Source organism: Triturus cristatus, chromosome 9, assembly GCF_964204655.1.
Source record: "Triturus cristatus chromosome 9, aTriCri1.1, whole genome shotgun sequence".
Classification (NCBI taxonomy): Eukaryota; Metazoa; Chordata; class Amphibia; order Caudata; family Salamandridae; genus Triturus; species Triturus cristatus.
In genome coordinates this window covers 264386310-264402926 of record NC_140592.1, presented here as the reverse complement: position 1 = coordinate 264402926, position 16617 = coordinate 264386310, and the positions used below count along the sequence as shown (strand labels likewise).

At 47.0% G+C, this 16617-nt stretch overlaps 1 protein-coding gene across 1 annotated transcript in view; it reads left to right on the top strand.

Moving 5' to 3' along the window:
- Positions 1 to 16617, top strand: part of IARS1 (isoleucyl-tRNA synthetase 1) — a 645156-nt gene that overhangs the window by 326876 nt on the left and 301663 nt on the right. Inside the window, exon 15 of the mRNA XM_085624880.1 lies at positions 3792 to 3865. Within this exon, the coding sequence (XP_085481006.1) occupies positions 3792 to 3865 (74 nt within the window). The remainder of the gene's footprint in view (positions 1 to 3791; positions 3866 to 16617) is intronic.

The window sequence follows — 16617 nt, the reverse complement described above, 5'->3', positions numbered from 1 at the left end:
AAAATTCCAGAATCGGTGGGGATTCACAAAATTCCTCCCATCCAGCGTTCCTATATTTCTGATAAAAAAGGTACTCCACTTGTGCGGATGGTTCTATTGCTAGTGACAAGAAAGGCTCCAAAATGCAACAAGGAAAGATCAAGATGTTTTGATGGTCTTCGTGCCCCTTGGTTTGGCAGATTGCGATATGTATCACCAATCTACTCGTCCAAGGAATGAGAAGGCCCACCAGGAAACTAAGTGAGAAACTGAATGGAGTGGCCGCTGTGGCACTGCACTGCTGCTGGGACCACCAAACAGTCTTTTTGCCTACCGCAAGGGGGGGGGGGAAACCCAGTCTCTGCTGGCTCATATGTCAGAAATCCACCTAAAAGCATTCAAATTTCCTCTCACTCGCCTTGGGGATGGGTGTAGAATTTAGTCTCTAAGCCCCGTTGGGGGCAGGGTGGGAGGTATTGGTAGAAAATTATGTTGTGGCTTTAGGGTTGTGTAGTATGGCCTGTTGGGCCTTTAGGGGTTGGGTGGTACGGCCCAGTCCCTTGATGGGCAGTCCCCGCCTCATAAAAAAAAGATATATTTGGCTTCCAGACGCTTTCTCCCCCCCCCCCCCCCCCCCCCCCACCTCAGAGGAGGGCATTATGGTGGTAAATCCTCCAGTTTGCTGCTGTGACTGTTGGGGCTTTAGAGCAGGGGGTATGGCTCTATGTCAGACCAGGTCAGCACCTACCACATTACAAAAAAAATATATCATTGAAATCAAGTGGGCTATCTGTGTGTGCAGCACATCCTTAATACCCAAGAGGTTCAGGGCTTTTCTGTGTCTTGTACAAAATGCTTCTTCAAATTCAAACAGGCTACACAACAATGTTTCACCTGAGCAAGCAGAGCAGCAAAATATCAGTTTCTCTGTCAAGATTAACACAGGACATTGGAAATTGAGTTACTGCAACAAAATAATAATAATAATATCGATTGCAAATCATGTCCCTAGTTTGCAAAACACATTCAGGCAGATTTCTTTGGAACTCATGAAATTTGCATGAAATGAAGTTGAAACAAATAGTATTACTCGTAATTTTCGAAGCATGGGGAAAACCAGACGTGGATCTCTTTTGCAGCATGCAAAATGCAAAGTTTTGCCTCGCAGGCATTCGCATTCACAGTCTCACAGAAATAATATATTGAATGGGGATACTTTCATACTCATTTGAACTAATATCTCTTATCCCAATTGCAATAAACAAATTGAAAATGCCACTATTACACAACTTCTAGTGGAACACAGATGGCCACGTCCGGTATAGAACTTCTAATTTATGGAAATGTCATATCACAATATAATCCTAATTCAAGTTCACACGGATTTACTAACAATGTATTGTGCAAAGCTGTTTCAATCTGAACCGCACAATCTACCGTTGGGGCCATGGCCCTTGACATTGTAGAGTTTGGTATCCCCCAGAGAAGCGTATGGATGTATGAAATAGGAAAGAAAGCAAACAACAAAGGTATGTTAGATAGGAAAGTAGTGTTTATTAGTTGGTGTCCAAAGACAATACTATGGAAAAACTAAGAAACACTAATATTACCTTACTTAACATACTTATTTGAATCTGGACTCTGTTATGAATCATTGAGAATTCATGTATCAGGCATTGTGGCATATATGAACACTAAACAACCAGCGCAAATCTTTACAAAATCAGTAATTAAACCATTATTAGAAGGGGTCAGCATTCTTTAACTCCCACATGGCGTTCCACCACCTCAGTGGAACCTAAATCTAGTGCTGACTGAGCTGATGAATGCATCCTTTGAACCAAAGCACAAGATAGCATTAAAACCCATTGCATTGAAAAAACAGCCTTTTTAGAAGCATTCACATATCTCATTAGGATTCGTGAATTACAGATACTGACAGTTGAGAAATCCTTTTTAATCGTTCATAAGGTCAAGGCAATAAGAACAAATTGACTTATCATACCAAATATAGAATTTGTACGTGAATCAATTATTACAATTGCTGTCCTTAAAAATCAAACTACTGCAGCAGAAGGGGCTTTACACACATTAGATGCAGAGCTATTATGTACTTTATTCAGGAGACATAGACTGTCAAAGTGTAAACAGTTCTTTGTGGCACATGCTCTTCAGCTGCTGGGGCCAGTGGTGTCTAAAGGTACCATAGCAAGATGGATTGTTCAACCATTCATATGTTATCAATTGCCTAGTACCATTTTAGACATTAAACCACGAGCACATTTGACAAGGAAGAAAAGGGCTACATTAGCCTTCATAGGCAATGTGTATTTAAAGGATATTTTACTGCTGCATCATAGTCTTCTAGACATATGTCTACAACACATTTCAGTGGGGCTATTGAAGCAAACAAAGAGCCTGGAGAAGGTCTGACTATTGTATGGCAGTTGTTTGGCACTACCCTCTCTTTACACACTCTTCCATAAGTGCAAGTATCTCTATATAACCAATGCACAGCATGTGAATCTGGAAGACTTTTCATTCTGCAGAAGATACCAGTTAATCATCGGCAATGGGTTTACATCTCCAATAGATTCACCTGTAAACCTCCTACCTCCCTAGTGAAGGTGGGAAGAACTTGCCAATAAAAGTAAAAATACACCAAGAATCTGAAATAAAAATCACTTTTGGGGCTTTGTGGGATCATGGTTGACATTATGGCGAGTCATACGGACTCCACAAATGTCAGCACCTTAAATGTAAAAAGGTTTGAAAGATTGGAAATGCAGCCGGATTCAACCACTAGAGGTGGAATATTGCATAGTATGAGAAACTATATAAACTTCAAGGTCAAAATCACTGCAACAGGTAAGTAAAAGGTATCTTACGCCATTAACTACTAAAAGAGCCCTTAATGCCTTGACAGCCCCCTAATTGTCCAGGCACCGCACCAGATGTCCAGGTGCGCCTCTTCTCTTCAGATGCTTCTTCAAATTCATAAATACAGCTCTACTTAGTCATGACTCCAAAGTTCCCAGACATGATCCAATTACCCAGGTATAGCTTCAGATGTCCAATTATCTCCATGCGGAATACAGTATCGTATGTTCTGAGGTAGCCACAACTACTCAGTGCAGCCTCCACAAATGCAGTTTTTTCCCTCAAATTCCTGGAGTAGTCTTCCCCTAGTGTAGTCAAATGCCCTAGTGAAGCCTTAGATGCCTAGTGTAGACTGAGTAATCAGTCTCATGCCCTTTGCTGCATCCCCATGTCTTGCTTCAAGTGCCCAGCATTGCCCTCCCATGAATAGGGATGGTCCTAAAGGCCCAGTGCCCAGATAGCAACACCAAATGCTTGATCCAGAATGCAGGTTTAGCTTCAAATGCCCAGTGCGGTTTTCCCATCTGCTGGTACAGCCTCAAATGTTCAGTCCTGGCTTCATATGCATAGATCAACTTCATACAGATTGCTTTGTTTGGTACCCACACAGAACCTCATTACCAAGGTGACTTGGATGCTGTCTCAGCTGTGCCGCTAACATATTCTGTTGGAACTATCACTTAAAAGTATTGTAGCAATATGGGAGAGGGATATGCCAGCCATTAAAGGCTTGCTCCAGCATTTACCTAAGCTAAAGGCAAAGGCCAATAACATGCAAACACTTTACTAATATGCATTATTAGTACCAAATGCCTAGAAGTCATTATCCTTTTAGTATGTACCTTCTACGATGAGCAAAACCTTTTAACAATCTTTGGAATATATTTGAAGTGTTATAACAGATGTGCGTACATTTTAATTTCTTTCCACAGGTGGTTTGCATTGGATCTGTGGAAGAACTGGCAGAGCTGACTGGTGTGAAGTTAACTGATCTGCACAGAGAGAGGTTAGTGTCCTGGTGAACCTTCTTGGATCATTCAATCGAGGCAAAGCAGTCTGAAGTGATTCTGTCTCAAACTTAGTTTTGTTTCTCTTCTGTTTCAAGAAAGCCAAACATTACTCTTTCATGTGGACACTTTTTGGATAAACAGCTGAATCTTCAATTGCAAGAAATTCATATTTTGCTGTATTGGGTAAAACATATTACACAAGGACTTTGCACACTTCTGTGATCCCTTTTAGCTCTGTCTGTATACCACTTTAGCTGCATGCCAGAGCTCATATCTTCAAATTCACATACTTGGAGAGAGCCATACACTGCAGTGGAGGAGTACTTCTTTTTCTAAAGGTGCTTTTAGCACAGTCCTGTTGATGCTGCACCTAAATGTGATTTTGCACCACAATGCTGATTACTTTGGACAAAGAGTGATTCTACACCTCAATATGCTGTCAACCAAATTTGATGTCAATCTTCTGTACATATTTTACACCTAATATGACCTCTTACCACAGCATTTTCTCTCTGAGTGTTGTTGCACCTACATATATCATCCTGTGACATTGTAACAGAGGTGTTTTGCACCTGTCTGTACTTGCTCTCCCCAATGTTTTTCCCCCTTAAATGTGGCTTTTCATCAAAAAAGTGTTTCCATTCTCCTTCTGACTTTGCACCTAAATATGCTTTTCCTCCAATGTGATTTTAGCTCCTATGAGTGAAAATGTTGACCTGAGCAATTTTTCACCCGCCCGTTAATGTTGCAACACATTACTTTTGCACCTAAGTGTGATCCTGCTTACTGTGTGCCAAAGTTGATTTGGTTCCTAAAAGTGATTGTGATTTTTCATAGAAACTAAAAAGGTGGATCCACAGAAAGAGGTGTGGTGTATAGAGACATGACCCATCTTAGAGCACTTCTATATTTGTATTCTTTAGAGCTATAAAGCCTGATCTATTTCCTTTGCCAGTGCTTGTTTGAGAGGTGCTATTTATTTCAACCTTTAGGCTGTTGTGGAGTTTCTACGATTGCTTGATTATATAATGGTTGACGACTTAAAAATGTGAAGAATGTTGAAGACATCGTTTTTCAAACAATTAATGTTTGAAGCAGTAGACCTAGTTTCTGGAGTCATGTTACCCGATTTCAAGCTTACAGAAGTCTTCCTGCAATTACTATATTACAATGCAAGTGCCACATTTAATCATACATATTTACAGCTTTTTAATATATTTTTATTTAAAAAAACATGTACTTAAAACATTATACATATCAGTTGTACAGTGGAATCGGCATCGCATATTTGGTGCAGTTTATGATGAACCTTTCCGGGAGTGGGTTAGAGTAGCTGTTAGAAATGGGGGTCTCTAATTGGCAGAAGTTGGTACCTTTGTCCAAATAGGCACCCTTGCTTCTAGTCAGGGTAAGGGGGATACACTCCTAAAATAACTCCTGCTCACCCCCTTGGTAGCTTGGCACGAGCAGACAGGCTTATCTCAGAGGCAGTGTGTAAAGCATTTGTGAACACATAAAGTAATATAGTGAAAACTCTACAAATGGACACCACACCAGTTTAGAAAAATAAGTAATCTTTATCTAAACCAAAACAAGACCAAACAACAAGAAATCCACAATACAGTATTAAAAATATGAGGTCAGATGGTAGAAATAGTTCAGTTCAGGCAAAATTGCAGATGTGACACTTTTCTCACAAAGTACCTGGGATGCGTCACGCAAACAAACTAAAAGGGCCGCAGGGAAGGTGATGCATCGGTTCCTTGCTTCGGGGGAGGTGATGCGTCGGTTCCTTACCAAAGAGGAGGTGATGCGTTGCTTTCTTACTGCGTGGGGAGGTGATGCATCGGTTTCTTACTGCGTCCCCCATCTGAAAGAGACAAGTTAGTGATAGATTCTTTATCATAGATTCCTTACCTTAGAATATCCCCAGGCGTCAGACTGGATCCGGAAAGTTTTCGTCAGCAGTACCCCTGCGCGTCGGAAGGTGGCGTAGTGCGGCTCCGCGTCCGTCACTGGCGTCGTGTGCGCCGAGATGACGTCACGGAGGCTACTTAGGCGCCACCCATGCACGCTGACGTCCGTTCTTTCTTTTCCGCGCAGCAGCGCAGATCCGAGAGAGAGCGATACCCTTGGTTAAAAGTTTTAACTTGGTTTCTGACAACTTGTTTTTTTGTGTACTTGACTCCTGGTGCAATAGAGATGCCCGGGTTTAAGTCCTGTAGGGCCTGCCTTCGAAACATGTCAGTATCGGACCCTCACGACATGTGTCTCTTCTGCTTGGGGCACGCCCATGACCCCGAGGCGTGCCCCAATTGTCGGGCCATGGTGCCGAAAGCTTTGCGGGAGCGTTCCCGAAAGTTTTTGGAGTCTGGCAATCAGTTCCGTGCCGATCAAGGTCCCGATCCCGTGGGAGGTCGAGGGACTGGTCGCGGAGCCATCAGCATCGCTTGTCAGAATCGGGGACAGGTAAGTCTCAGCGCCATGAAAAGTCGAAGAAGCGACGTCGCTCTTCCTCTACCCCTCACCGGTCGCAGGATGCAGTGGAGGGGGCGGGCGGTAACACCCCGTGGCTCCGTTGGAGCCTCCATCGTTGCATGCGGCCTACCCTCCCTTTCCGGGGCCGCACACAACTTCAGACGAGGTGCAGGCCTTTATGTCGGCCTTGCGCCATTTGTTTGCCCCGCCGGGTCCCTCCGGAGCGCCTTCCGGCCCCGCGGATCCATCGGAAGGGTTTGCCCCCGTGCCGCCACCTCTGGCCTCGGCTACGCCGGCACCATACCCTGCGGTACTGCCGGCTCCGGCCTTGCCGCCGGGCGCTGCGCCGCCGCCGGACGGCGCTGACCCGGGACTGGTATCTTACCCTCCCATTCCATTTCTTGGAGGGGAGTTTATCCCGTTTCCCAGGGCACCTCGTCCTTACCGGCCCCTTCAGCAACCGGTGGATGACGGGGAATACTGCGAGGGGTCTGAGGATCCTCTTGCAGCTCAATGCGAGGATGAGCCTGAGTGGGAAGGCGATGTAGAGGGTCCAGTGGATCTCTCTCCACACCCTGGTACTCTGTCCCCTTCTTCCGTGGCCACGGAGGAGGTTGGGACTTTTTCGGTGGTTTTGTGTCGGGCAGCTGAGGCTCTTAACCTCGAGCTCCCCTCTGTACCCATCAGGACCAATCTCCTGACTGAGGTCCTGCAGCCACAGTCTTCCTCTGCGGAGCCGTTACTGCCCTTCAATGAAGCGCTTACTGATATCCTGTTGGGCACCTGGATTAAACCTAACACAGCAGTCCCTGTAGACAAGGGTGTGGCGCGCCACCATTGTCGGGCGCCGGGTGATCCCAGCTTTCTCACACAACACCCGACGCCTGAGAGCCTGGTTGTCCAGGCTTCTGCCTCGCCAAGTGTGTTCCCTTCTGCTCCTCCAGACAGGGAATCTAGGAAACTGGAACAATTTGGGAAAACATTTTTCACATCTGCCAGCTCTGGATTGCGGGCGGTGAATACTGCGTGCCTGCTAGGCCGCTATTCCCATTCTGTGTGGGACACTGTGGCACAGGTGCTGCCTCAGTGCCCTGTGGAAACACGGGAGGTTCTCTCCCAAGCCATGACGAAGGTAGAGATGCTGCAAAATGTACTATTCGTTGTGGACTTGACACTGCCAATTCTCTCGGTAGGGCACTTTCCACAACTGTGGCGCTCCATCGTAAAGCTTGGCTCCGAACAACTGGCTTTTCTGGGGATGTCCAGAACACCCTGTTGGACATGCCCTTTGACGGTACACGCCTCTTTGGTGATAAGGCGGATAGCACCCTAGAACGCTTTAAGTACTCTAGGGCTACGGCCCAGTCCTTGGGTCTCGCCACCACGCATACTCACTCTGGGTCTGCTTTTCGGTCCTTTCGAGGTCAAGGTCATGGCGCCCAGGCGCGTTCTTTTCAGACCCGCAAGGCTGCACAGCCACAGTCTCAGCGCAGCTGCAGACGTGGGACCCGCTGTGGTGGGTCACGAGGACAGCGGACGGGTCAGCCCACCACCTCCGCTGCCGCCTCTCTTTCAGGCCCACCTGACGCCAGTGGGTGGCAGGATTCGCCATCGCCTTCCCCACTGGCGCTCCATAACCTCGGACAGGTGGGTTCTGCAAATAGTCCGCAGGGGCTATTCCCTCCCCTTCGAATCTACCCCTCCGGCCATGCCACCGGTGGTCGCAGCTCATTTGCGTGATTCAGGGGTTTCAGTCTTCCCCTATCTCGACGACTGGCTGTTGAAAGCGGGCTCGCCCCAGGCAGTCGTCTCCCACCTCCAGACTACGGCCGGCTGACCTGCACTTGCTGGGGTTCTCCATCAATGTGCCGAAGTCACACCTGATTCTCTCTCAGAAGCTCCTCTTCATCGGAGCAGTTCTGGATACGGCACAGTTACGGGTTTAGCCTCCAGAACAGCACATTCGGGCTATGATTCCGATCTTTCGGCCCTGGTCCTGGGTTTCGGTCAGGAAGACACTGAGGCTGCTGGGCTCATGGCCTCCTGCATGCTGCTGATCGATCATGCCAGATGGCATATGTGGGCTCTGCAGTGGGACCTGAAGTTCCAGTGGACGCAGCATCGGGGAAACCTGTCCGACTACGTCCAGATCTCAGAGGGCACTGCACAGGACTTGCAGTGGTGGCTCACGAACCAGCGTTTGGTCAGCAGCAGATCCCTCTCCCTTCCCCAACCGGAGCACACAGTAGTGACGGACGCGTCCCTCCTGGGGTGGGGCGGCCATATGGGAGAGACGGAGATCAGAGGCCTCTGGTCTCCGGCGGAGTCCAAGCCCCATATCAACCTTTTGGAGCTCCAGGCGATCCTACTTGCACTCAAAGCATCCCTTCCCTCTGTCAAGGGGAGAGTAGTGCAGGTGTTCACAGACAACACCACCGTCATGTGGTACTGCAACAAACAGGGCGGGGTGGGGTTGTGGACCTTATGTCAGGAGGCTCTACATCTATTGACGTGGCTGGAACGTCAAGGCATTTCCTTGGTTCAACACCTGGCAGGCACCCTGAACGCCAGGGAGGATGAACTCAGCTTGTTGGATCACGAATGGCGTCTTCACTCGGAGGTGGTGCAAGGTCTCTTTCAGCAGTGGGGAGAACCTTGGTTAGATTTATTCGTCACCGAAGAGTTTCCAAGGCGGCACTCGCTAGGCGACGCTTTTTGTCGCGAGTGGAGTTGCGGTCTGTTGTACACCTTTCCGCCTATACCACTTCTGCCCAGAGTGCTGAAGAAGATCAGGCGTGACCGAGCCCAAGTCATTCTTGTCGCACCGGACTGGGCTCGAAGAGTTTGGTATCCCGAGCTACTCAGTATGAGCGTGGATCCCCCGATCTGACTGCCTCTTCGGGAGGATCTCGTCGCAGCAACAGGGGACAGTCCTCCACCCGAACCTGTCCAGCCTCCACCTCCTTGCGTGGAGATTGAGCGGTGACAGCTGATTCCATTTGACTTTCGTTCCGAAGTCTGTAATGAGATTCTGGCAGCCAGGCGTCTCTCCACTAAAACTGTATACGCCTGTCGGTGGAAAAAATTGTGGCATGGTGCACATCAAAATCTGTTGATTCTCTTGCTGCCCCTCTTTCTGAGGTCCTATTGTTCCTCCTTTCTTTGGCCCAGCAGGGCTCTGCTTTGGGCACTATCAAGGGCTACCTCTCTGCTCGTTCAACCTTTCTTAGGTTGCCTGATCAGCCCTCTCTTTTCAAGTCCCCGGTTGTCAATAGATTTCTCAAAGGTATTACTCACCTTTTCCCTCCTATTCCTTTTGTGATGCCTCAGTGGGACTTGAACCTGGTTCTCACATATCTGATGTGCTCTCCATTTGAGCCTCTTCATAACTGTCCTTTGCGGTTATTGACTTTGAAAACTGTCTTCCTGGTGGCCATCACCTCAGCTCGGCGAGTGAGTGAGCTCCAGGCTCTTTCCTGCAAACCTCCTTTCCTGGCGATTCATCCGGACAAGGTTGTGTTTCGACCGCGTCCTTCCTTTCTAACAAAAGTAGTCTCTGCCTTTCATCTTGGGCAAACTGTAACTCTGCCCACTTTCTTTCCGCCTCTGCACCCTTCAAAAAGAGGAGAGGCTCCACCGTCTAGACCCAAAACGTGCGCTCTCGTTATATCTTAACCGCACACAACAGTTCCGGGTGGATGACCAGCACTTTGTTGGCTACGTGGGCGCCAAGAAAGGCCGGGCTGTGCACAAGCGAACTATCTCCCGATGGGTTGTCTTGTGCATTAAGGCCTGTTACTCTCTGGCTAAAAAGGAACCACCGTTTGGGCTGCGCGCCCATTCTACCAGTGCGATAGCAGCTACCACAGTATTGGGACGTGGGCCTCGTTGCATACTTTCACTAAGCATTATTGTCTTGACAGTCCGGTCCGGAGAGACGGCTTCTTTGGCCGTTCAGTTCTCTGTGACTTTCTGGTGTAATCTCACTGCGCAGACCCACCACCGGGGTTGGTATTGCTTGGGTATGTATTCAAAGGTAAGGAATCTATCACTAATGTGTCTCTTTCAGATGCACAAGTTACTTACTTGTGTAATGATATATCTGTAAGAGACATTAGTTAGTGATAGATTCCTTACCGCCCGCCCATCCTCCCCGTTCTACGAACTGTTCTCTAGGGTTCAGGTCATTCCTTTCAGGGCCCTGGTTCTATTGCACCAGTAGTCGGTCTCTGGCATGGTACTTCGAGGAAGTCTACAAGCAAGCCACTTACAAGGTAAGTAATTCGAGGGCCAACACACACTAGGGCACCGGAGTGCACGAGTTACCTCACCCAGGGAAGCCGGGTGCATAGGTGTCTTTTGGTGTCGGGTCGCGTCGCGTCACAGTTTTCTATGGAGACCAAAGAAGATTTGCTGCTTGCGTCGACTGAAGAAGTGTCTGGTGGAATCCAAGGGTGGATTCGAGATAAAGATGACCTGAAAATTGAAAAGACAGTGTTCACAGCCACTTGCCCGTGACCGGTGGCCAGGAAGATGGCTGACCACGGATGTCGGGTGATCTCAGGTCGTCAATGGTGTTTTGACTCTTCGCTCACAAGGTCCAGGAGAGATAGACGATGACCAGCAGCTGGATTCGGAGTGTCCCACGACGTCTGCAGCTTACTGAGGTGTCGGCAACCGGATTGGAGCCAACAAGCCTTGGCAACAGCAAGTCTCGTGGAAATCAAAGAAGGTCAGCGTTGCAGACCAGCAAGGTCTGAGGGACTCACCCAGCGAGGGTGAGTGAGGGCAGGCCTGGAGCAACCAGGGGAGCCCCTTGAGTCGATAAAGTCTTCGGGGGACCCACAAGCCAACGGGCAAGGGATCGCAAAGACACCTCTTGAGGAAATGCTTCACAGGAGCCCACGGTCACTCGGGACGGGGTAGGCCTCTGAATTACACTGCAAAACCTGCTGGAGGCTTGGGCCACAAATGGTCCAATGCACAAGTTCGTAGAACGTCGTGAAGTGGTTGCACTCGACAATAGTGCACGGTACCCAGGTATTGCTGTTCCTCGTCACTTGTGGGGTCCACTCGCCTCAGCTCTGCTGGGGACTCACAATGGCCGTCGAGAAGTCAGGAAATCCACTTCCGGGGCTGCAGGGACTTCCAACTCCGGCGGGAGCAGGAAAGTTTGCGACCGTTGATTAAGGTTTTTGGTGCCTGCCAAGCAGGGGAGTCACTCCTTGACACCAAGGGAGATTCTTCTGTCTTCCAAAGGTAGTGGAACGTCGAAGGGCCAGGATTCTTCTTTGTAGAGCGTCGTCCAGGGTTATCTGCTTTGCAATGGCAAGGTTTGCTATCTTATACTGAAGATAGGGGAGGGACTAGCTCTATGACCACTCCTCTGGGAGGGTCAGGGTAGGGGGTGGTTACACCCACTTCACTTTGTCCAGTTTCACGCCAGAGCAGGGACAGGTAACCCCTGAACCGATTTGAGCTGGCATATACACAGAGGAGCCTACTGCTCCCTCAGTGCAGGACTTCAAAGCACTCTAGAAGTGCACCCACCCAGCTCCAATACACTAAATCCTTTCTGGAAGGTGACAGGATGCCTATTGTTGGGCCTCCTCCACTGCGAGTTTCAGTCAGCAGCAGGAGGGCAGCCCAGTGTCTGTGCTGGTGGCATCCATTTTGTGATGCCAGGGCTCTTTCAGATTTCTACCGTGTTACCACAGTAGGCACATGTCGTCCCCTCTAGAAGGGTAGGATCACACTCCCACATCATGGACTGATGTGGGGGTATGATTCCGAGATGTTTGACACCAAACACAACATGTTTTGATGCAGTCATTCCAAAGTTAGCATTATAATGCACTTAAGAGTATATGGTTTAACCGCATCCACAAACAGCCATAGAGAATAGACTCCGGTAGCTGCAGAGGGGCCCTGCTCATGCAGAGGCACCCCCTCACATTGTAAACCAAGCACCCTGCCCTCAGGATTGATAGGGCCTGCCATAGGGGTGGCTGATAGGTTTATATGTGTGTGTATGGTGAGATATAGGAACCTATACCTCAGTGATGAGTGCTAACACTGCCTCACCCAGGCTGCAGTAGCAGGCCTGTGGTGTCAGATTCAGTCTGCTTCCCAGGGGTGGCATAATACATGCTTCAGCCCCTGGTAGGCCTGTGAAGTGCCTATGCCCTAGGTACCTAAGGTTTGTGTCCAAGTTCACCACAGCATCCAAACCTATACGACACATTATCAACTCCAGATGGGAGATGCTAGCATCTGAAGATGATTTTAACAATCTATTTGCTACCAAACCATTGTTTGCATACATACGGGGAAAAAACTTGAAAACATTACTATCTGCTCCTTCCCCTATCCAGTCTACCTTGAAGTCTAAAGGCACTATGAAATGTAACAATTGTATTCACTGCAACAATGTCATCGGAGGCGACGTGTTAACTCATCCATCTTCTGGAAAATAAATAACTCTCAGACACTCAAGTGATTTCAATTCGATGAATGTCATCTACTGTATTAAATGCCCTTGTGGCAAAGCTTATATAGGAAAAACTGAAAGAAAAATTAAGGTCAGAATCACCGAACGTAAAAGTAAAATTAGGAATCGGAGCACCACCTCTTCGTTAGTTACTCATTGGAATGAATCACACCATACCATATCACAACTCAGGTTTCAGATTGTTGAATCTGTTATACCCACACCTGGTGTAGACATCACAAAAAAACTTCTCCAAAGAGAAATCTATTGGATCAAATTCCTCAACACTATGATTCCATCCGGCCTCAATGACCGTATTGATATGAGTTGTTTTCTGTAAACCTTTTCACTCATTTCTGCCAGCTCTCCTTATTTACGAACCCCTCCAATACAACTAGGTTCATATTGATTTCCCAACAATTTAGATTTATCTAGTGGGTTTTAGGTTCATTCACTCACCTTTTGAGTTAGTATCGCTTGACATACAATTTAAATTCAATGTTCTGTTCATGCAAGACTGTATTACCTAATTTTACTGTGATTATGTGTGTTATCATTGTTAACGTCGTGTTTACATCCAAACTCTAGATCTAACTCTCATTCTTATTTATTTTTTTGATCACGGTATTACTCACAGCACTACATCTAACCCGTTCTACTTTTCTTTTTTTTTCACTAGTCCAACTGTTTATATTATCTGACTATCGGCTTCCACGGTACACCCGCAGTTTTTTCCTGCTCATTCTACATTATCTCGCTTCCATTTTTTCTGTTTTCAGCCTTCTAATATATATCATTTTCATCCAGTTTATTTGTTTCGCTTCAGGATGCTTAATTCCAATTTACTCTTTCCGTCCAGTTTTTCATGATAGTATTACTCAGTTCTAGCATATTATTTCAGCATATAGTATTTCTTCCATTTTCGCCCAGCGTGTCACATGACCATCCTGTCCCCCCCGGCATTTAAACTGAGCGCGGCTTTTCACCAAATAACCGCGCTGCTTATTGGAATGGTTCCGTTCTTGACGGCATCAATCACGCTTACGAGGACTTCCTCGCAATTGCATTAGGTAAGCCCCACGAATTCAGGCTATCCACGCGTCTCCAGATTTATATTTATCTACAGTGCTAACCACACGCTTATCCTTTATAGACGTATGCTATTGTCCCCTGGCGAACAATATATTTCCACACGGCCATTAACTTTCGGCGTTTCTCTCCACTAACGGAATTCTATACCCTAAGTGCCACGTTAAATCCACACACTACTCGCTGAAGGTAAGCGCCCCCTAACGTGAGACGCATTACGTCTTCCAAGTTTTATTTTTATTTTTAGTTTACTTCATGGTATATTTCCACACAGGTTTTTTTACCAGCAATTATCCTTATGACCGTTGTAGTCCATTTCATTATTCTTTGAACCTCGCCATCAAGGTGAGCGACCTTGTTATCTCTCTCCACTTCTAGTCACCCTTTCGCTATTTTCAGTTCACATCTTCACTTCTGGAATCATTTGTTTCCTCAGCATTCAAGTCACATCACGAGAGAATTTTAGTCAGTCCTGGTTTATCATCATTCATCATTTTATTCTCTTCATTACTTTTTTCACCAAAATTAACAGTCGCCAAAACGTTGGGTTCTCCTTATTTTCTTCCATTTTTCTGCATTTGATTTACTATCATGGCAATACAGAGCTGCACCAGTTACTAACATGAATAACGCATGAACACCATCATTAAAGGCTAACACTCACCACCACAGCATCTTTTAAGCATTAATACATAATGTAGGAATTACTCATCATTTCCACATTCATTTTAGGCTGGCCCCTGACGAAGGGATTTAAGATCCCGAAAAGTTTTCGTCAGCAGTACCCCTGCGCGTCGGAAGGTGGCGTCGTGCGGCTCCGCGTCCGCGACTTTAAAACGTTAAAAATCCAACCGCGACTTGCTCCATTATAATCAATAGGGAACCCGCGTCTGTGTTCACACACTGCATGTGTCTCCCGTGCCCCAGCGATTCTAAAGGCCCTAGGCCTTGTCATTTTGCAAGTCGACTTTCCTAACCCATTTTTTTAGTATATGGTCTGGTACGCCCCTAGGGCCCCAGCCATATTTGTGCTTAACTTATTGTGAAACGTTGATATTTGAATGTATTCCTGACTTTTAATCTCATAAAGAGATTAGTAGAGTGTGTCTAGAAATAAATACATATATATTTGATATATATACCTGTGTGGTGTTTCATTTGGTAATTCAAGAGATTATAAGGTAAAACAAGCTGCTTTACATTCCTCTGAGACTTAGCCTGAAGGCTGCTCTCCACAGCTACCACTAGGATAGCTTTCTTTAAAAGGTTGTCTTAAACCTATCTACCATAAGAGTCGAATTGGACTGGTGCAAGGTGGCCACTATAACTAGTGACCAGCATATGCCAGGCCAACTTCTCACAGTAAGGAATCTATGGTAAGGAAAATATCACTAACTAATGTCTCTTTCAGATATATCGTTCCACAAGTAAGTAACTTGTGCAACGATGTGACAGACTTGGCACCTTGATGCGATACGACGATCCGGTGATGATGCATGAACTTGTGCAGCTGCATAACAGGCCTTGCGTTGGACTTGGTGCGGTGATCTCAGAGATCGGTGCACTCGATGTGGCGTGCAGCGATTTCTCGAGCTGCAGCAGGTGCTGCAACGGTTTCTTCGGCGATGCGTCGGAAACAGGTGCGGATGCGTCTTGCTTCTTCGAAGCTGCGTCGATTTTTTCCGGCTCCCAGCGGAAAACAGTCTCTAGAGGTCCAGAACAGCAGCAGGCACCTTTTTGCAAATTAGAATTCCCATCAAGGAAATTCAGGGGAGTTTGTGGTGACGTCTTTGTGTCCCTGAGACTTCAGAACAGGAGGCAAGCTCAGTTTCAGGCCCTTGGAGATCTTTTTTCAAGCAGGTGACAAAACAAACCGCAAAAGTCCTTCTCTCCTTTCATTGGCAGCAAGTAGGCACTGCAGGCCAACCCCAGAGAGAAAACAGCACTGGGGCAGTATTCCTCCGCAGCATCTCCAGCTCTTCTCCTTGGCAAAGGTTCCTCTTGATTCCCAGAAGTGATCTAAAAGTCTGGGGTTTGGGCCCCTCTTTTTTTACACAAAAATCCTTTGTTCTCTGAAGGCAGAGTGTGTCTGTACCCAGCCAAAACCAGCTCTGTCCTCACTGGTGCAGCTTCCTGGCAGGAGGTTGAGACAGCATTGTTGAAGGCAGACCAGGCACATTCAGGTGAAGGGAAATCTCCTCCCCCCTACTCTAAATGCAGCCCAGGTCTATTCATCCCAGCCCTGTCTCATCAGACTTCTGGAGCAGCTGGCCCTCTCCAGCCCCGGTCATCCAAAAGCCAGACGTGCAATACAAACACAGAATGTAAAAATCACCCTTTAAAAAAGATGCATCTTAACATTCTGAGTTCAGGCATACTAAACTTTATTTTTCGACTTTGTTCCCAGGGCCAGTTATGTTTATAAGATGTTATAAACCAACCCCCCATTCTGTCCTATAGGAACAGGTAGCCTTGCCATAGTAAAAAACGAAATTGGCAGTATTTCACATCAGGGCATGTCCTACCTTTCACATAGAATGCACCCTGTGCACAGGGGTACCTTGGCCTACCTTAGGGGTGACTAATATGTAGAAAAGGGAAGGTTTAGGGACTGGCAAGTGTGTGCACTTGCCAAATGGACATGGCAGACTGCACACAGGCTCTGTAATGGCAGGCCAGAGTTACATTTTA